Source organism: Phascolarctos cinereus, unplaced genomic scaffold, assembly GCF_003287225.1.
Source record: "Phascolarctos cinereus isolate Bilbo 61053 unplaced genomic scaffold, phaCin_HiC Scaffold_726;HRSCAF=1367, whole genome shotgun sequence".
Classification (NCBI taxonomy): Eukaryota; Metazoa; Chordata; class Mammalia; order Diprotodontia; family Phascolarctidae; genus Phascolarctos; species Phascolarctos cinereus.
In genome coordinates, this window is record NW_027556098.1 from 180189740 (window position 1) to 180212233 (window position 22494).

Sequence of the window (22494 nt, forward strand, 5' to 3'; positions counted from 1 at the left end):
CGGTAAAGTAATAATAACCACTTAATAGTTTGCAAAGATATTTACACACATTGCCTCATCTGATCTTTGTAACATTACTGTGAGGTGGACAACACAGGTCTTATTCCCATTTTGTAAATGGAGATTGAAATACAGAATAATTGCGATCTACCTTGCTAATAAGGTGACCCAGCTAATAAGGAGCAGAACAAGGATTCAAATCCATCCTTGTGATTACAAAACCACATATTTCTTCATCAGAGAAGATAGTTATTAGAAAATGGAAAGCATAAGGGTTTGCCAAAAGCCTGTTTTGTAGTTGTTGCCAGTTAAAGGTACTTGAATCTTTCCTCTGTCAGAAGCGAAGCTTTTAAGGTTGGATGGGGATGGAGAGGCAAAAGAGTGGGCAGTGGTCAGGCACAAGGACAGTTAGAGGCTAGAGGGCAAGCAAGATGCTGAGAAGCTGAGCAGGATGCCAAGAGCATTAGAACAGGATACAGAAAATTGTGCTCCTCTGGGACTCGCTGTAAAATAACTGGGGTAGGAGACAGGTGCAGATGATTTTAATGTCCCTCTCAGGTCCAGACATTTTTTAAAAATAATTTTGTTCAATGGGTGTTGGTGGGCAATGGGTAGAGCACCAGCCCCGGACTTAGGAGGGCCTGAGTTCAAATCTGGCCTCAGACACATAATACTTACTAGCTTTGTGGCCCTGGCCAAGTCACTCAACCCCATTGCCTATCCAAAACAAAAACAAAAACTCTGTTCAATATTCTGTGTTGTGGAGACAAGAAGGCAATGGTGATGAGAAGAGGCCCTTTCCTGACGTGAGCCCCCAGTCCAGTCCCTATGATCCTTGGCTGAAGGTGTAATGCAATTTACATGGAGGTGCCAATCTCAGTTCCTCTGAGGGAGAGCAGGTGATAAACAAAATGATATAATATTGTTAAAAAGTGCTTGGAATAGTGCCTGGCACATAACAGGAACTATAGAAATGCTTATTTTTTTTCCTTCTCCCTAAATGTAAGAAGCATCTCTACCCTGAAATAATTTAATAGCTAGTTTCCAGAACTTATATCACAGGATCTTTATAAAGAATATTACCTACTGAATGTAAAAAATACATATCCATGGGCATTTACTCAAATTTTATTTTTTGGGGGGGAGGGTGTTAAAGGAGACAGGACATGGCTGAGATGGTTGCACATATATAGATCTTGACAGAAAAGCTTTTCTCTTCAGCTCTTGCCCTCCGATATCATCATGAAAACCTAAGTAGTAAATAACTCAGTCTGCTTTGTGCCACATGTAGGACAAAACTCCCGTGCAGAGAGCTTACTATGTAAGAGTAAACAAAACACTCAAGCACAGAACAGGACCTTGCAATAGGTTCTCTAGACAAAGTCCAGCAGTCTCTAAACTTGCACTGGCTTTGGCTACCAGAACTGGTGCCACCCCCACTCCCATCTGCCATGCCATGGGGATCCGGGGACACAAGTATCTTCTTCTGACAAGCCCACAGAGTGGCCCCGGGTACAAAGTCTTCAGGAATCTGTGTCCTAAGCCAAAATGTAACAGTAAACTTAAGGGAATTGATTCATTTATATCAAGCAACACTGACTAGTGGTTAGAGAGCTGGCTTTGGTCAGGAATGCCTAGTTCAAGCCTCACCTCTGACACATACTACCTACAGGTCCTGGGGCAACTCATTTGATTCCTCAGTGCCCCCAGGCAATCTGAAGCCAAAGCCTAGGAGACAGTGCAAGTCTATTGGTAGTGAGAAGTTTCCTAACCGGGAATCTTCTATATCAATAAAATCACAGGTTTAGTTAGTGTGTGTATACATATATATTAATTTATATATATATACACACACATAGAAATAAAATATACACGTAAAATAATATATATATATGTATCTATTTATAAATAATATACATGACCTTTAGTAGGGTACATACCATAACCTGCAAAACTAAACTTGACCTGTAAGAGGTGGTGTGGACAGAGAATCACAGACCTTGAGCTTTTTCTCTGGACACTAACTCACTGTGTAAACGTTGGGCAAGTCACATCTCTTCAGACCTCATCTGTCAAGTGAATGAGCTGAAGCAGATGATCTAAGGTCATCCCCAGCTCTAACATTTTGTGGTTCAAAGTATATTTTTATCCAATACAATTTTTGTTTTACTGTTTTATTTGTTCTTTATTGGATTCAACATGATGGCATTTGAGGTGAGGAGAAATTAAGAACAGAACCTTGCTAGTTCAAGCAATCAAAGGTTTGCAAGGACAAAAAAACAAAACAAAAACCAAAAGGCAAAGCATGAAGAAGTTTAAGAAGGAAGCATTAAAAAAAAAAAGAGAGAGTAAGACTGATTGTGCGGCCAAGTCACAATGAGGCTGAGGGATTGTGAACAGTTGGCCATAAAATTCTTGTGTGCTGACATTGCTGGGGGTTGTGACTGGGGTAGAAAATCCTGAGGGAAGAGAAAACAATTAGATAAATGGAAATGTAAATATTTGGACTAGAAATTCAATTCTTGAAAAACTCAAAAGATGGTGCTGGCTCTTTCTGAACAGCACAGGACTACTTCCAAGTAAGTCTTAGAACCTCAGGACTGGAAGGGCTTTTCCTTCCCTCCTCGGAGGTCACCTCAACAGGAACCCCCTCTTTCTACCACTGAGAAGTGGTCATCCAGCCTCTCTCTGCTTGATGATCTCCAGACCCCCTCAGACAGCAACTTCCACTTTTGCACAGCTCCATGAAACTGCTAAGACAAAAACAAGACTGGATTTGGCATCTGAGAACCTAGGTTCAAACCGTGGCTCTGCCAGGTAAGTAATTGTATTCAAGTCACTCTTCACGTGAATGATTCCTCATCTGTAAAATTCCTCATTCCTCACTTGTAAAATGAAGGAGCTGAAATACATCATTCAATCAACAAGCATCAAGCACTTACTATGTGCCAGGCATTGTGCTGGGGATAAAAACACTGAGTGAGACAGTTCCTGCTCTTAAAGAGCTTACATTCTGCATGCTCACAGATACATAGAGTATATGAGCAAAATAAATTGTCAGTAACAGGTAAAGGAGGGGAAATCAGGAATGACCTCTTGAAAAATACAGAACTTGAACTGAGCCTTAAAGTATTGAAGGTACTTAAAGTACTGAAGGTGAGAAGAGACAGTATTACAGGCATGGGACACAACTTGGGCAAGACACTGAGGAAGGAGATGGCATGCTGTGCACAGGGGAAAGAAAGCACATGGAGGTGGGAGTAATGTGTAACCAGCCTGGAAATAAGGAGGGGGCTAGACTGTGAAGGAAGGCCTTTAAATGCCAAACACAGGAAGTCTGCACGGACTGTTTTTCATTTTATCCTTGTACCCCCAGCACAGAGTGGAATACAAAGATGTAACCCGCACAGAAGTACTTTAAATGCCTAACAGCAAACTCTAAGTAATCCTAGCTAAGAGGTAGGTTCCTTGGTGACCTGGACTGTTTTTCATTTTGTCCTTGTATCCCAGAAGCTAGTCTTTGCTACAGAAGCCACTACAGCTTCCTAGAGGTGACGTGGTCAGACCCATGCTGTAGAAATATAAATCTGAAAGCTGCGTGGAATGGAGACCGGAAACTAGATCAGGAGGCTACTGCAATAGTCCAAGGGAGAGAGGAGGTCCTGAACTAAAGTGGTTGTGGTGTGACTACAAAGAAGGTGAGAAAAGAACAAGGAGAGGTGCCAAACTTGGCATCTCAAATTAATTATGGGACTTCAAGGATGAAAAACAATGTTTTTCTTTACCTTGTCAGTTAAATCTGATAAAACATTTTATAGAGGATGATGACACCTAAAGGCAGAGTCTTATTGAAGAGAAAGAAACAAGTTCTAGGTAGGGAAAATAAAAGCGAGCATTTCTACTCAGTGAGACCTATGTGTCCATTCTAATATAAACAGAAGCAGTAAAAAGGCAAAAAAAACCACCCAATAATCAGTGAATACAAGAGTTTAGTTTCTCTTTCAGGAATAAGACTTGGCAACTGATTGGATGGGGGTGGGTGGGGAAGAAGAGGTAGAAAAAAGATGGAAGAGTCAGGGGTAACTCCTAATTCATGAACTTGGGTGACTGGAAGAAATTGGTTAGGAAGAAGAGTTAGGGTTAGGAAACAAAGATGAATTCTGTTTTGGACACAGTGAACTTAATATTAACTCCCTATGTGACTAGAGTTCAGGAAAATTAGAAGGCTGGATATGTAGATGTGCATAGAGATGAAGAGCTGAACTATGGGAAGTGAGCTCATTCAGAGTTCAGGGTCCAGAGTCAAGCTCTAGGGTATACCATCACATAGGAGGTGGGGAATGGGGTAATGAACCTGCAAAAGAGACCAAGAAGGAACTCTTTCTTTTCCCATCATCTCCTCCACAGCTTAGCCTCTTTGCCAACTGCCTTGCTGTCCACACCAGAGGAACTTCCACCACCAGGCTCCACTTTTCTGATTAGTGATTAGCCTCTCCCAGAACACTACCTCAGGAAAGCCTCGGTTATGATTCAATTTCCTCACTCTTCTCCATCTACTACTTCTACAAGGCCTCAAACACATCTATTTCTCTCTATCCCTCTCCAGTTGGGGGGGCCGTGATTGAATTAACTCTGCTCCTGCGTAAGTTTATTAATCTATTATGCTATTACTCTACTCATCATCCCTATCATTTTCTGGTCTGAAGTGCCCCTTTGTGGCCACCACTGCCCTTACATGTGGGGCTTACCCAAGGCAAGGGCAAGCTTTGGTTTTGTACTTGTAGTTTTGGAGCTCAGCACAGTGCTTGGACAAATTAAGTGCTCAATGATTTTTTTTTAAAATTCACTCATTCATAGGAAGAAAACTATGACAAATGTCACAAAACCCCAGGGTGAGAAAGAGTATCCAGAAAAACAGGGTTGGTCAACAATGTCAAACACTATAGAACTCAAGGAGGATAAAGACTTGAGAAAAAAGCCATTGGACTTAGCAATAAACAAGATTTGGCAAACTCAAAGAGAACAGTTTCAGTTGAGTGGTAGGGATGGAAACCAAATCGCAAAGGGCTGAAAAAGTAGAGGCAATGAGTGTGAACAGCTTTTCCTAGGATCACAGATCATCACTAATTTGAACTGAAAGGGACTAGCCATGAAGTTCATCCTCATTTTCCAGATGAGGAAACAACTCCAGAAAAGTTAAACGATCTGCTCAAGAGCACACGAATGATAAATGACAGAGCTCAGATTCAATCTCAGGTTTTCAGAAACCAAATCTAGTATTTCCAGTGTGAAGAGCTTGTTGTCAAAGAGAGGAAAGACATATAAGATAACTGCTTGAAGGAATGGTAGGATCAAGTTAAGGTAAAGGATGGGGTGGGTGGGGAGGAATCTAAGTATGCTTGGGGTCAACAGGGAAAGACACTGGATAAGGAAAGGTTGAAAACTACTGGGGTTAGGAGGGAGAAGAGTTGGGGAGAATGATCAAAAGATCAGGGTCTTGGAAGAAACCAGAGGACTGGGATCAATGTGACAAACAGAAGTGATGCTGGCAAGGAGAAAGACTACTTCATCATCTGAGACTGCCACAAAGGAGGAGAGGTAGGAGATGATGGTGAGGGGATGGCCAAACAATCCTTCCAGCTCCATATTATATGACCCTCAATGTTAGTAAGTTTTTCCTTATGACAAAATGCAATTTTCCTCTTTCTAACCACTGCTCCTAGTTCTGATCTATGTGACTAAACAAAAACAATTCTAATCCCTCTTCCATGTACAGCCTTTCCAATACTCAAAGGCAACTATCCTATCCTCTCCAAGTCTTCTCTTCCCCAATCTAAAACAGCCCCAGTTTCTTTGAATGATTTTTATATCAAATGGTTTTGAGTTCCCTAACTACTCTGGTCCTCCTCCTCTGGGTATCTCACAGATTACCCATGTTCTTCCTCCGGTTTCACGATAATAAAAAAAACTTCTCAAGGATTATTCGGACTAACTCCCATGATTCACAGGCTAAATGTACAATATGTCAATTCCAACCTCTGTAGGAATGTAGAATATTTGGCAAATGCAAGGAGAACCAAGTAAACTTCATGGTGGAGCACAGCCCTGGGAGGACAGAGACGATGAATACATATATGAGTGGAGGAAGGCCCACACTAGCTGGGAAGAGAATGGGAATAAAAACAAAGCCACTGTACCTTCACTGTTTAATGCCCAATATGAACCTGGGTGTCTGATGAACAAGTCTGAAACCCAAATAATTGCCCAATGGATATAATGTAAAAGTCCATGTCATAAAAAAAATCCAGGATAATAACAGTTATTATTTATATAGCACCTTAAGATTTGCAAAGCACTTTACAAATAATAGCTCATTTTATCTTCCCAACAACTCTGGAAGGTAGGTGCCATTATTATCATCATTTTATAGAAGAAATTGAGGCAGAAAAAGGTTAAGTGACTTGCCCAGAGTCACAGGCTAGTGTCTAAGTCTTCTAGACTCTCCAGTGCACTAAGCAGTACACCATTTAGCTGCCTGAAAAGGCACCTTTTAGAATTAAGGTTTTGAGGAAAATTCATAACCAAAGAAGTGTGGCAGATACCACAAAAAATAAAACAATTTTGATTATATAAGATTAAAATGCTTTTGCATGCACAAATAAGGAAACTAGAAAAATGTCAACTGGGAAAAATTTTCATATCAAGTATCTCTGTTAAAAGTTCTGATATCCAAGATACATAGGAAATTGATGTAAATTACATATATGCATACATATATGTATGTATATACATATATATGTACACAAAAGCAATTCTGATACATAACCAAAGTATATGAACAAATGACTTTCAAAAGAAGTGCAGATTATTGACAACCGTGAGAAAAAATTCCAAGCAATATAAGAAATGCAATTAAAAATAATGCTGAAATTTTACCTTATATCCATCAAATTAGCAAAAAAGACTGAAATAGTCCCTGTTGGAGGGGTTGTAGCTACACAGAAACAAGAATACCCTTTAGTAGAGATATGAATTGGTCTCACTACTCATCATATACCACAAGGAAGTCAAAGACAGAAAGAAGGATCATAAATTCCAAAATATTTATAACATCTTTTTGTGGTAAGAAAAATCTAAAAGAAGGAGTTATAACTGCAGATTTTGGAATGGCTGTGGTATAGTACAAAACTGTTGTTCAAGTATGCCTGATTCTGTGACCCTATGAACCCAAAGCACACCAATACTGTCCCTGGGGTAAAGATTCTGGAGTGGTCTGACATTTCCTTCTCTAGCAGACTAAGGCAAAAAAAGGTTAAGTGACTTGCCCAAGGTCACACAGCTAGTAAGTGTCTGAGGTCACATTTGAACTCAAGTCTTTCTCACTCCAGGCCCAGTGGCCACAGGAAACAACAAATATGAACTAATGGAAGAGTTATAGGAACTTGTGTAATAACATAGGCAGAACCAAGATAATAATACAAAGTCCACAATAATGTAAACAAAAAAAAAGCCTAAAAGACTGTCCCTACAAGAGTTAGAACTCATATCAATACAATGACCAATCTTGACTTCACAGATGGTTAAACTCATCTGCTCCCCGTGGGGTACAAGTACAGAGTATGGGTGAAAGAATCACTTAAAACCAGAAGAGAAGATATCCAGTTTTGGGATCAACTGACATAATAAAGAACAGGAAGAATAGCACAGTATTTCACGGAGGCCATGTTTATCAGGGGAAAGTAATGTTTGCACTTAATAAGTCCAGTTTTGTTGGTAAGAACCCTTTACAAATCATAACTTCTCTGGAACTTAATAGTTGATTACTGAGAAATGCTGTGGCAGAAAACCCCACTAATCTGTAGCCAACCTGTAGACGGACTTCTCTGAACGTAGTTAGGATAATTCCCAGGTGAGATGTTCAGTCTGAAGTCAGGCCCATACACGATACTTTTCTGGCCTGATAGTGTCTTCCATGGCCTACTCAGGTTAAATCCAAGGCCTTCAAGGTCAGCTGAAGCCAAGAAAAGGGCTGACGATAGTTTGTGGTGCCCTCTACTTGGCTGACATATCTATTCATCAAAGATACTTGTAAAACATGGTCCCTAGAATGGAATGCAACATTCCTGAAAAGGACCAAAAATGGCTGAACACAACAGGATCATCACTTTGTTTTGGACACACTTCTTTTAAGGTAGCCTAAGTCAATACCATCTCCAGGTTTTTTTTAAATAATAACTACTATCTAGACAAGTTTCTTTTGAATACTTTTACTGATGATTTTTTTTAAAACTGAAGTGCAGGACCTGACATATGTCTCTATCCAACCTATCTTATTAAGGTCTAAAAACCTAGTGTCTATTAAGATGCTTGTGGTTGCAATTGTCATGAAACTTTTATTGTCATTTCTGGAATGGCTACTACGTTACTGACTCGTATTTATTTTGTCTTTGGAATTCATATAGTCACTCACCTCAATCTATTTTGGACCCTATGTTTTCTCAGCTCTGTGCTAGGATTCTTCTCAGGGGTGACACTAACATGCTAAGAATGAAATCTAGTGAGTCTGAAGACTGATTTTACAGTCCCTACTCCATAATACACTGGAGTCTGAAGGAAAAATAACCTTATGTTATTTCTATCATGGGCCCTGGGCTGCAACCACATGGATGGTGCTTTGCACCTGTCCTGCATCCTAATGTGTATTATTGCTATTTTTATCTTTCCTATCTTCCCTACAAGATCAAAGCTTCTAGAGAGTAAGAACAGTAGCTCATTCATCATGCCTCCCTCAAAGCCTAGTGTAAGGTCTCAGAATTCAATTCAACAAACATTTAAGTGCCTACCACATGCAAAGCAATGTGCTAGGTCCTGGGGGACATAAAGATAAAAACCAAATGACCCTGCTCTCAAGGAGCTTACATCCTGCTGTAGGACGGGACAGATACACAAGTACATACAAAGATTACATAAAAACAATTTTAAACACTGAATTTTAACAATTGGGTTTGCAGGAAAAAAAAAGGAAAGGACTTACTGTAGGTGGCACCTGAGTTACACTGTAAAGCAAGCTAGGTAGAAGTGAAGGAGTACATTGTAGCAGATCACCCGCACAGAGAAGAGATGCAGAAATGAAGATAGGAGATATACTTCAGGGGGACTTAATGCAAAAAAATAAAGTCTATATTCCACCTTACAAGAAACAGAGAACCACTGTTGAGTTCTAAGTCGAGGAATAAGATGATGTGTTTTAGAAACAGCAATTTTGCAGCTGTGTGGAGGATGTTACTGGAGAGGGGAGGCCAGAGGCAAAAAGACCAATTAGGAAGGAGTCCAGGTGAGGTCCTAAGGGCCTAAACCAAAGTAGAAGATTTTTGGATGGAGAAAAGTAGCCAAATGGAAGAGGTGCTGGGGAGCAGGCACTTCATCTCTGATGACCTGAGCAGCTGAGGAGACAGTATCTGGGTCCAGGGATCTTCTTTTGCAGGATAACAAGAAAGACTAATGGAAGAGGCAGCATTTTACAGATGAGGAAACTGATGTAAACGTAAGTTAAGTGACTCGCCTAGGGTTACCCAGGCTAGTGTCTGAAGTCACATCTGAACTCAGGTCTTGACTCCTGGTGTGGCACATGATATCCACTGTGCTACCCGGCTCTACCTAGAAAAAGCAAATCCTAAATGGGAGCTATAGAGATTCCATAGCTCCCTTTGACCCAGCCAATGGAGTAGGGGAGACAGTTGGCACCAGCCACATCTTATGACACCACTGCACTTGACTAGGGAGACACTTCCTCTTTAAGGTCTGGGTTGATTAGGGGAGCTCTGACAATGACATTTTCTGTACTGAAGAACTTCCTACTCCTAAATTATTATAGAAGGATAGGAGCTCAAATACCATCAGGCCAACATGCTTTGATAAAGGATATGCAAGTGTTATAGGTAAAAGAATATTATGAAACTCCATGACAGGATGTGCTTAATGGTTAAATGAAGCTGTATTGGCAAATATTTTGCCAAAAGCAACCAGAAAGATGTGGAGATTTCTGGTGGGAGGCTGATATCTCCAAGCTACACAGGTCCAATGCAGAAAGGGAGGTAAAACTAGTTTTGAGAGCAGGATTTTTAAAGAAATACTGTGGGTTCAAAGAAGAGTGAACCTGGAGTGGGGTGGGTAGAGGGAACCTAAGATGCAATCAAGAAATGCTCAGCTCATGGGAACTGAATAACCTGCTAAATGCTCAGAACTTAGGGAAGAAGTCAGAAGTTTTTGTGGAGAAAGAAGCATGGACTTTTAGAGCTTAAGACTGAAAAGGGTGGATTTCTAAGAAAGGTAGCTCAAAATCTATGACACTGTGCATATAAGACTTTAAACACCAGCTAGTCCAATCCCTTCATTTTATAAACAAGGCAACAGGTTCAGAGAGGCTAAGTGACCTATCCAAAGGCACGAAACAAGTTGCTGGCAGAGTAGAGCATAATACTGAGGTCTACTGATGGCCAGTCCCAGCTCTCTTTCCACAATACTATGGCTGAACTGTGGGTCTAGTCAGAAAATAATCCTACTTCTCCAGGAACCTAGGGAACTGAGACTGAAATAGAGCTTAATTTATGGCAGGGGGGTGAAAGGTGAACTAATAAGCAAGGGCAGTGGCCCCAGAGGTCAGGGTTACAAAAGATTTACTAACCAGAAAAGGAGTGACAACAGAGAATCAGACACTATTTAATGTTTTAAATCCATGCCAAGTTAAATGAATAATCTGTCACTGGAGAGCGGTAACTTACTCTATCTGAATATAGTTTGTATCCCAAGATTCCCTCACTGCAATAAACACAGTCATACCCTAGAATGTCACAATTATCCTGTGAGGGCAAGAGCTGGTAAGAGAAGATGGAAAAGCTATGAATTCCAACAGACAGAAAATTCACAGCCCCACCCCCACCTCCCATACAAACACACACTCATGATTCCAAGAAATTTAAGATTCCAGAAAATTACCCAAGATCAGCAGCTGCAGGCCCTGGGAGTGGCTGTCACACTCTCTACCAGGTACTCTGTGGTTTAAGACCCAGGGATCAGCTCGAAATGGGGAGTGAGGAGAGCTGGGGAAGGAAGAATTCCAAGGGTCTTCTTTACTGGACTGAGTGTCAAGACTGACCTGAGCCACCCTGCCAGGTGGTCAAAAGAAAACAACCCCCTCTTCCCCCGCACCGAGTTCTGGGTAGAGGCTCTACTTCATAGCGCTTGGGGGGTGGGATGGGGAACTGCTCCCCCGGGCTCCAGTCATTTGGACAAGACTGACGTGGACTGTCAGTAAAAACGAGAGGAGAGCTGATTCTACGGGGCTGTGTGGCCAGGGCACAGAACCAACCCAATGCCCAGTCAGAGAGAGTGCAACTGCAAAGGTGCCCAGAAGGCCCAAGCCTACGGAACTGACAACGGGTTTTCCTCCTACGGACAAAAACTCAAAGCACTTCCCACTCCCTCCCAAGTGACCAGGTTCCTAGCACAGGGTAGGGTGAGGGAGAAGGAGCAGCTGGGCCGGCTGGAGTAAGGTGCAGGAGGGTGGTCGGGGGATGGAGTAGGGGCAAGGCAGGAGTGGGCACTGGGGGTGGGGCAAGGCAGAGGCAAGCCCTGGAAGAGGGGGGGAGGCAGGTTCGGCTACGGGGAGCGCTGCGGGACAAGAGAACAGGAAAAGCCACCTCCACTCCCCGCCCGATGGAAGGAGCGCCGGGAGAGGGAAGGGGGGCGCTTCAGATGCCACCCCATCTCCCAGAGTCGGGGGGCCGGGAGACAGCGGTCTTACAGGGGAAGCCCCTGGCCGCTGGGGTGAGGAGATTTGGGAGGGGCGGGGGCTGCGGAGGCTGAACCGGGCAGCCGCAGGCCGGGGTCACAACGTCATCTGCTGCCCAGTTGTTCTAGATCTGGCCCAGAGACCCGCCCCAACAGACCCCCTTTCCCTCTCCCCTTCGTCCCCCTGCCGGGCTCTTGGACGACGAGGGGGGAGGGAGGCGAGGCAGGGGCGGGTCTCTGCTCCTCTGCCCCTCCCCCTCCTTTCTGCCCCGTCTAGTTCAGCCCAGCTCGTCTCGCCTCGGTCCAGCCCCGGACCCCCACCCCCACCCCACCATGCCTGCACTCACGGCTCCGGCAGCTCCGGCGGCTCCTCCCCAGGCTCTCCCCCACCCACCCCAGAGCCAAGCGGCCGTGCCGGATCTGGGCAGTGCGGGGCCAAACAGGTCCCGAACACGTGGGGCCACAGCGCCCGGAACCGGAAGACGCGGGTGGCCCCGCCCCCAAACCTTGCCTGGAGCCTGTCTAGGCTATAGGAGGCTAAGCCTTGCCTCTCTGGTGCCCTCCCTTGAGATGAGGCCCCGAGGTTGGCGAACCGGAAATACACCTCGCGTACCAGCTTAGCCTGCTCTAGCCACCCCCCCCCATCTGGCTCCCGCCTCAAAAGCCTGTCCATCATTACTGACCGTTCTGCTCCGTCCCACTGTCCTTCCTCCCCTTTCTGCTTACCTGTTTTGTTGCCCTGGCTGTCTCTGCTTGTCCCTGGCCTCCTCCTCCCCTTTCCTTCTTGTCTGTCTCTGTGTGCCTCGTCGTCTCTCCCCGACCCTCTGCGACTACAACTGTGTCTCTTTCAGTGGTGTCTCTCGATCTCGTCCTCTGTCTCCCGGTCTCTTTCTCCCTGTCTCTGCGCCTCTGTAGCCTCTGACTCTTTGCCTGTCTTTGTTCTTTGCTCTGTCTCCCTGTCTCTGTGTCTCTTCTTCTGTCTTTCTGTGTGTCTGTCTTTGCCGCTCTGTGACCCTTTCTATCTCTTTCCTTGCCTCTGTCCCTGGGCTAAGGACTGCCTCACTGTGCCTGCTTCTGTCCCTCTAACTTTGTGTGCCTCTGTCTCTGCCTCTTTTGCTCTGTCCCTGTATCCCTGACTCTGATCAGTCTCTCACTCTGCCTGTCTCTCTTTCTCTGTCTTTGTTTCTTTCTCTGTCTCTCCCCTCTACCCCCCAACTCACTCAATTTTTTTGTCTCTCTTTTACCCTTCAAGAGCCTCTTTTTATGCCGCTCTTCTCTCTGTCCTCACCCTGTGTCTCTATTTCTTGTGCCTCTTCTCTGCCCCTTCCTTCTCTGTCATTCTCCTCCATGTATGTGAGTATCCTTTTTTGTGCTTCTTTGATTCTGTCTCCCTTACTCATTTATCTTTATATCTATTTGTTGTTAGGTCTCTCTATGTCTCTATCCCTGACTCTCTTTGTGCCCCTCTGTCTCTTTATTCATCACTTTCTCTGTTCTTTGTTTCTCGCTGGTTCTGTATCTCTTACTCTTGTCCCCTCCTTCTGACTTGCCCCACTGCACAAAACTCTCTTTGCCAAAAGTATGTCTTTCTTTGAACCTCTCTTTTTGTCTCACTGAATGTATCTCTGTCCGTATCTGCTTCCTTTGGCTGTCTTTCTCTTTCAGTGCCACTGGAACACTTAAGGACTTCCTCTGATGGTTAGGCCTTTGACCACTTTAAGAAATGTACCCTGTATCAGCTGAGAGGTATATTTGGGGGAAACAACCAACCTGCATTCCCCCACTTTAAGATTTTTTAAAGTGATTTAGCAAACATTACCTATTCCAATTTCCTCAGGCTATGGGGCCTGGCCTTGGTCAGCCCATTAATTCTGCAAATACTTATCAAGTGCATGTTTTTCAAGTTAATATGCTAGGTGCTATCAGATAAGTCAATGTGAGGGATGGAAAGAAAGGAATTCTTTTACAAATCCGGGGAAGATGCAGTTAACAGAGTGAATCCTGCTAATAGTGTGTATAGGAGTAATATGTGGATTGAGCTCAGTAGAAAGAGCACTCGTTAGAGTTGGAGTTGGATAACCTGAATTTCAGTCCTAATTTTTCCATTTTCTGATGGTGTGATGCGGATCAAGTCATTTCACTTCTCTGGGCCTCAGTTTTCTCATCTATTAAATAAAGTAATTATACTAGGTGATATCTAAGTTTTCTTCTAGCTCTAAATCAATGATCCTATGTTCTTTGATGCTAAAATGGGAAGATATAATATTAGATAATAGTAAATAATACAAAGTTTTGTACATATTATATAAATAATGTTATAATACTAATTATAATAATGCTAAGTAATAAGATAATAGTAAAGAATACTAATTACAATAAAGTAACAAGAGGTTCTGATTCACTACTGATGGGTTTCTTAAAATGCTGATTCTGTGAAAGCACCTGCCTAGTGTGAGGCTAGGGTAACTGGGTATTTGCTAAGGATGCAGCCAGTGGTAGGTATCATCTTAGAGTGACTAACCATGGGCTACTCACAGTACACCTTAGACTTTGGCTTATATAAAACCTTGGGCCCCTAAAGGGTTCATTAATTTAAGGATAGAGAGCTAGTTCATTTCATATGCCTTTGAACCACCATCAAAACTTATCAGGGGAAGCTTTCATAGCTCTCAAGTTGTACCCCAGCCATCTAAGGGGAAGGGAATATTTTTCCAATGCAGTATTAGGCTTTTTCTTCCATTCAAACCAGACCCCTCTTTCTTTTCATAGTCAACACATTCTCAAAGAATAGATTGGTCATTTTACTCCATTGTCCTATATGACTGCACTATACAACATTGAGTTGTAAATTCTTAAAAACTTGGGGTTTGCTCCTTTTCACTCTGATTTAAGTCACTTTATTACATAGCATATCTCACCCATGGTAACTGGCTTTTTGGCATGCCAGTGCCTTCCATAGGGCTCCTTTCACCTCATTGTTTCTAATAGTATAAATAAAGGGATTCAGAAGTGGGGTGAGGATAGTGTTGAGCACAGATACCACCTTGTTTATCTTGAATGAGGAGTGTGCTGTGGGTCTCAGGTACATGAACAGAACTGCCCCATACAGCAGAGAAACAACAGTTAGGTGAGAAGCACAAGTAGAGAATGCCTTCTGGCGCCCAGTGGCTAAGGGGATCTTCAGGACAGTGGACACAATATAGATATAAGAAACTACGGTGAAAACAAGTGACCCTGGTATGATCAGGCTAGTTGCCAGGAGACCCAAAAACTCTAGGAGGCTGGTATCTGCGCAGGCCATTTTCAGGATGGGGCCAACATCAAAGTAGAAGTGGTTGATGATGTTGTTGCCACAGAAAGGTAACTGAAAAATTAGAATTGTCTGACAGAAGACAATGGTGAATCCTATCATCCAAGAACCGAGGGCTAACTGGAGGCAGAGGGAGCTGGTCATGAGAGTAGAGTGATGGAGGGGCTTGCAGATGGCCAGGTAACGATCAAAGGACATGACTGTGAGAATGAAAAACTCTGTTGTGCCCAAAAAGAAATGGAAAAAGGATTGTAGCAGGCAGCAGGGGACACAGATGATTGTCCTTTGAACCACAAAAGTTTCTAGCAGCTTGGGGATGACAGTGGTGGTATACCAAATCTCCAAGAAGGACAGATTGCTAAGGAAGAAGTACATAGGGGTTTGTAGTCTTGACTCTGCCCAGACAATAACAATGATAAGTCCATTTCCAAAAATGGTTAAAATGTAGATAAGGAAGATCACTATGAAGAGGGGAACCTGCAGTCCGTGGATGTCTGGAAAGCCTAGAAGGATAAATTCTGTGACCAGTGTGCCATTTCTCATAGCCTTTGCTGTCCCTAGAAAACAGCCAAAGAGAAAGAAAGTAGCATCTTAAAACCACCAAAGCACAGTCTGAAAGTACTTCAAATACAAAGGGGAAACTTTCTTATTCTATCTATTTAAAGTCCCTCATAGAATGGAGCCAGGAAATTTGAATAGTCATCTTTCTACTTAAATCCTTATACATTTGGTTTCACTATTCGGTTTCTTTTATATATGACTATTAGCATCTACTTCCAATTAAATCAGATTTACAAGGCTTCTGAAAGCATCCAGTAAATTGGAAATATGAAAAAAAGTTTTTACCTTTTCCCCCACCTAATAATATTCTATTTTTTTCCCAATTACATGTAAAGATAGTTTTCAACATTCACTTTTATAAGATTTTGAGTTGCAAATTTTTTTTTCTCCCTCCCTCTCTCCACTCACCTCTCCCCAAGACAGCAAGCAATCTAATATAGGCTATATGTGTACAATCATATTAAATATATTTCAATATTAGTTGTGAAAGAAGAATCAGAACAAGATGAAAAAACCACAAGAAAGAAAAAAAAAGAGAAAATAGTATGCTCCAATCTGCATTTAGACTCTGTAGTTCTTTCTCTGGATGTGAATAACATTTTCCATCATGAATCTTTTAGAATTGTCTTAGATCAATGTGTTGCTGAGAAGAGCAAAGTCTATCAAAGTTGATCAACTCACAATGTTGCCATTACTGTGTACAATGTTCTCTTGGTTCTACTCACTTCACTCAGCATCAGTTCATGTAAGTCTTTCCAGGTTTTTCTAAAATCCACCTACTCATCATTTCTTATAGCACAATAGTATTCCATTACATTCTTATACTATAACTTGTTTAGCCATTTCCCAATTGATGGGCATCCCCTCAATTTCCAATTCTTTGCTGCCACAAAAAGAGCTGCTATAAATATTTTTGTACATGTGGGCCCTTTTCCAAAAAAATATTTTTAACCTTGAATGTAACAACTTATCATATGGCCCTTGACTGGTTGAGCTGCTCACTAAATACAAATTTGGTGAGTATAATAGTATTTATTATAGCAATAAAATATGATCATAAAAATTAACCCTTCACCCTTGATATTTTAAGAACCTTATTAATTTATAATTATGATTTATTTATACATTTATTAATTTGTCTTTTGTTAAGTTGATGTGGTTTAGTTAGCCAAGAAATTGTAGATAATAATAGCATTTTAAAATTTATACTTTTATTAGTGATGAACATGCCCTGGAAAATAGAATTGATATTTTCAATGGAAGTCTATTTCCAAATAAAGTCTTCAATAAAAACTTGAAAAGAGTTTAAAACCAAATTCAACTTCAGATATACCCAGTACAAGTCAACAATGAATTAAAAAGTTTAGGAAAAAGAAAATTGAAATAAAATTTTAAATCCTAAGAAAAGCAATTTTTAAAGAAAGCTTATGATTGCCATCAGTCATCAACATGGAAAAGTTTATACCAACACTTCCCAGTCTAATTCATTCTATGGGGAGGTAAACTCTAAATTTCCTAACATCAGCTGATCTACACCCTGCCCCCAGACTCAGCAAGGCAGCTCTTTGTGTTTGGAGTTGGTGGGTAGGTGGAAGTGATGGTTTTGGTGGAAGAATTGGGAGCCACAAAGAAGGAAGGTAAAGGGTGGAAAGAAGATGATAAACATTACACAGCAGAGGGAAATGAGAATTCTGGTTTTACAGTTTAAAAGTTTTAAGAAGTAACAACCTTTGGTTGAAAAAATTTTTGTAGAAAGGAAAAATTTGTCCTAATTATGCCAAGCACTAATTATACATAACATCAAGTCAGAAATTAAATGTGAAAGGGAAGGAGTAGGGTGAATATTCCCTGTGAGTATCCATAAGGGTACTACTTCTCAACAACCATGCTGAGAAGTAGATTTCTTCCAAAGACTTTTTTTTTTAATGATACAGAACATTCCTTTTATACAATAAAATTTCCCTTCTGTTCATATACCAGCAGATGAGCACATCTGCTATAGCCTTGTTTTCTATTTCTCTTACAATTGCTAGGGAAAAGAAAAAGGAAGATAGTGACATTTTTCCTAGAGGGTTGCCTATTATGTATTCATCTTTTTTGTGAGGAAGACTTCTCTGTAAATTGCTAAGGCATTAATTACACAATTTTCAACGTGTGTAGTAAATCTTGGCATGAATAGCACACAAAATTACTTGCCATGAATTATTTGGTTCTTTCTCTATGTAATGGAAAGTGAATTCCCCCAGTGTGCAGGGAGAAACCTTATTCTTTCCCTTACCATATTCTCTTCTGGAGCCTGTACTCATCTCCAAGAGACAACTGTTCCCAGTTTACATGGCCATCAGCTCTAACACTTTCCTATGAAGCTATAAATGTTTTAGTTTGTGCTTAAGAACCAAATGCTCTGTGATGAGCCTGGGCCCTGCACATCTGACAGATGTGGTAATATCTCTTCCCTCAAAAGAGTAAGGAGGCATTCTTTCCACCTACACATATACCTTCAGAGGCAAACACTCTTATGTACCCCTGGTTTCAGACCCATAGTTTGGGACAACCAAACAATGTTTGTAGAAATGGAAATGAATAAACACTGGACCAAACTCTGCACTTTTCACATTCATTAATGTGGTCTTTATAATCTATACTCTCTCTACAATTAGTCACCACATATGGTTTATTGTTATTGCATTACTATTCTTGCATAAAATCTCATTATTGTACATATTAAAAATGCTGCTGAAGATGCACTCTGCAATGTTTTTCATACTAAAAACTCAAATAGCCTGTTTCCTGGACTGTTGCTTTCATGTTGGTTTCTATTTTCAGTTTTCTCTTATCATAGTGGAGTTTCTCATTCTTGGTTTGCTGCATGCAGATCTGTTGCTATCTTTCCCTAACAGTAGAGACACTATTTCATGGTATGTTCCTGGAATTGCTGAAATTTGCCCTGCTTTTTTTTATTGTCACAAAATTACTTAATTCAGCTTTCAACATTTTGGGATGTATGATATTTATAGTACTTTCAGAATTAAGACCATGGCTAATAATGGGATGCCAGCTATTCCATGAACTTTTCAGTCTCAGTTCATAAAATCAGACAAGAAGGAAAAAGCTTAGTTTGGCTCTTTATTTTCTGTATCTGGGCCTGTAACATTCATAGCACACATTTAAAACTTTCAGGTTTACAAAGACCTTGCTGTATAACCCTGTGAAATAGTACAAATGTTATTATCCTCATCTTATTGTGAGGAAGCTGAGTCAGGACATATTAAGGGCCTCATTACTGATAAATGGCGGGGATAGGATTTGAACTCAGATTCTCTGAACCTGACCAAAGTTATTTTAACTGATCTATGTCTATGCTAAAGATAGGTTCTTTGCAAAAGAAAGTATGTTCCAGACACTTTCTGTGTTTCCATTTTTTATTTTTTCTGGGCTAGATACAGTGTTAGAACTCATGGGGCATATTTACAGTAGAAGTTGCCTTCCCTGGTACTTTACACAAAGTAGGTATTTAATAAATGTTGGATTGAATCTAATGGACTGGACTGAGTAGATCAAAGAAACCAGGTTAGAGCCCAGCCTTCAAATGAGGAACACAGATTAGACTCAAACCTGATGTGGTAGACTAAGAGATGATAGACTGCAGAAGGGATGCAATCACCCACACAGTGGCTCCTCAGGAGCTTTTACTGAGGTGAAATGTGGCTGACTTGTACTTAAAGAGAAAGAATCAACACCATTAGTTTGAAATTTATGGGAAATATGCATTGAGACTTTTTCAAATAAAGGAGGTACAAGTCTGTACTCTTCTGCACAAGAATAAAACTTAATTTAAATTGACAATCATTGTTCTGACCAATGCCTTACTGAAGAAATGTAATTTTACTGCCTTTCCCTCAAGTACCACATACCATACTCAATGTACTCCTGATTCCTAAGAAAATATTATCAGTGTTTTGAAGTGCTGGTCCACATCCTTGTTCACAAGTGGACTTAAAAAAAAAAAGAATGATAAATGGTCACGAACTAGTTAAACCAAACAGAAATCTTTTCTACCCCTCCTTTTATCAATAGGCAAATGAGTTTGATAGCAAGTACCTGTGTAAATTACTGTGGCAAATGCTTCCAAGAAAAGAGGCAGTTTCCTTGTGGCTTTAGAACTGTATTGAGAGAGTATGAAATTTTAGTTCACTTTTGGTCAAGATTTACCCTCTCAAAATAATGACTTCTCTGGTTGGGCTTTTTCGTATTGTCCCCTTTGGGACTCCAGTCTCTATGGATTTTTTTCCAGAGACTCCCAGTTGGGAAAGGCCTCAGTAGAAGTTTAATCATCATTCATGTTAAGGATTTTCTATCTGGTTCTAACTGATACAAATGATTCCTTTGCCTGTAAGATGGGGGCAGAAGGGGAAGAGTTCCTAACTTTTATGCCTATTGCCTCTTGCGCTTTGCAGCAACTCTTAGAAGTAGATTGAATGAATGAATGAAAAAAAAAACATTTATTAAATGCTTCCTATGTACCAAGCACTGGCTGTGCAAATAGAAATGTCTTTGCTTTCCAGGAGCTCAAACTCTATATGGAGGAAATAGCACATAAAAGAAAGTTCAGCTAGTGAAAATGAGGGGCATGGCAAAGCCTAAGTGCACAGCAGTGGTATAGATAGCAAGGCCCAGAAGTCCTTAGGTTGTATCAATAGGTTAGATAACAGTGCCAGAGGGGTCTAGAGAGTGTCAGGGCAGGGCAGTTGGCAAACTTACCCTGGTTGTCCTCTATTTCATTGGAAAAAATAGAATTGGTAATTCCCAGCTCATTCAAATGTTTGTTGCGAATAGTCAAGTAATCAGACGGGTTCTGGGCAGTGTGGGGCCTTGGGAGGAGGTGAAGGGAAAGCAAGCGAGGAGAAGGCCTCTGGATTAAGATATTTTGGGCTGACCAACTATACGCAAGAGTAGACACAGTGCCAAAGTGAAAAAAAAAAGTGATTAATAGTATCATATTGATGTAATATGCAAAAAAGGTGAGAACAGACAAAAGGCTAATGGATTTGTACGGAAAGTGGTGACTTTGGTGAGAATAGTTTTACTGGACTGGAAGGGGTAAGAGCTAGATTCCTCGGGTTCACACAGGGAAATTATGGAAGAAGCATGAATGGGAGGAAAGATTTAGGATGGTAGCTCAAAAGGCTAGTGTGATCTGAATTGGAAAGACCTATTTTAGGCATACTTAAAAGAAGAGGAAGGAAATTATAAAGAGAATAGATGATGATGCCAAAGAGAACAGAGGGAAAGATAAGAGCAAGGTTTTTCTGTAGCATAGGTAGAGGAATCAGTATTCAAGACTAGATGGTACATCTAGGGAATATTGTTGGTCATATTGTCTTTAAGATTAATCCAGTATTTATATTTCCAGAAAATAGGGCAGATGGCAACCCCCTGAGGAACACCTATATTAAGAGGTTTAGCAAAGGATAAGTGAAGGAGACAGAAGAGTATCTAGCCTAGTATTATAGGCAGAAAAATAAAGGAATAGTTTTCTTAAAGTCAAGGGAGTAGAGAATATCCAGGAGGAAGGAGTGGATCAAAAGCTTCAGAGGTCAGGGTAGAGGAGGACTGCAAAAGAATTCGTTGGATTTGGTCATTAATGGATCATTGCTGACTTTTGATAAGACATTTTCAGTAGAGTTGTGGGAGAAGAAACCTGATTGCAAGGGATTAAAAAGATAGTGGATTGTGAGGAAGTAGAGCATAGTGGTAGGGTCAATGGCAATTTTCTTTCTTTTCTCTTTTTTTAAGTATTGGAGAAAGATGAGTGTGTTTGTAAACAGATGGGAAGGATGCAATGGAAAAGAAGAGACTGAGGATGTAGGACTGAGAGCAGTTGACTGCTGTATCAAGGTGATGGAAGCTATAGAGAATGGGATGAAGGGTTTATGTAGAGAAATTAACTTCAGTGAAAAGTAAGAATCCCTCTTCTGTGACTAACAGGGTAAGAACTGGTGATGAAACTGAGATGTTTTAAGGAATGGAAGAGGAAGGCTGACAGAGCTTATAGTAGTATGCAAATAATTAGGACAAATAAAACCGTTACACTTATTGACTTGTACAATAACTTTTATATCTTAACATTTTAAAAATATACTTTGAGTCCATCTTTGACTGCATTCACCTATTTTACATGGTTTGGCATTGTGTTTTCAAGATTTTGATATGTATTATTTGATAGAAAACCACACAGACAGTAAGCATACCTTTATTTAAAAAAATTTTTTTTCAAGTCTAGTTGGTTTTTAATGGGATTTCTATCAGGTGAGTTCCTAAACCATCAAAGCCTGCTTATCTCCATCTCTCAGATAACTTTCCTAACCTTCTGTTATGTACACCATGGTGCAACATTTGTTGTATTCCATCTCCATTTGGGAATTTCTGTAATTCTGAAATGATGCTGCTTCCCAGAATGGTTAACACAAAGACAGGTGTGGGCTATATTAAAATGAAGGTCTTGGGGTACATGACTTGACTTAGGTCATTCAAATCTTGGTCAAAAAGACATCAATTTCCATATTACCTGTCTGATAATAGGGAGAAATCAACCTTTCCTGAGTCTAGTCTGCACAAACACAATGAGCAGAAATATACCCATCAGCCCATACTTAGAATTTCTTTTACTGTCTGGTTAGATCTTGACCTGAGTAAATCTCTAAAAGATATCCCCCACTGGTTGTTTTCTGAATGAGGAAGTAGAAAAAAAGAAAAACCTTGGTCTTAATACAATATTTAGTTATTAAATATGAGAGAAATATTAATTTCTCACACTGGTACATAGTAGGCAC

General features: G+C 40.9%; 2 protein-coding genes across 3 annotated transcripts in view; both read right to left on the reverse strand.

The window, feature by feature from the left end:
• The window catches only part of ZNF202 (zinc finger protein 202), a 33986-nt gene extending 21740 nt beyond the window's left edge, over positions 1-12246 (reverse strand). Inside the window, exon 1 of one of the 2 annotated variants that reach the window (XM_020984890.2) lies at positions 12138-12246. The gene's annotated coding sequence lies outside the window, so the exon portion shown is untranslated. The remainder of the gene's footprint in view (positions 1-12137) is intronic. The other variant, XM_020984893.2, reaches the window with a different exon arrangement.
• Positions 12247-14704: 2458 nt separating this feature from the next.
• On the reverse strand, positions 14705-15643 carry OR6X1 (olfactory receptor family 6 subfamily X member 1). Its single transcript, XM_020984699.2, has one exon. The coding sequence runs from the start codon at positions 15641-15643 to the stop codon at positions 14705-14707; it is 939 nt and encodes a 312-aa protein (XP_020840358.1).
• Between the last annotated feature and the right edge of the window lie 6851 nt (positions 15644-22494).

What these genes read in the sequence shown, in the direction of transcription:
- OR6X1 (XM_020984699.2), bottom strand. Translation starts at nt 15,643, where the DNA reads ATGAGAAATGGCACACTGGTCACAGAATTTATCCTTCTAGGCTTTCCA.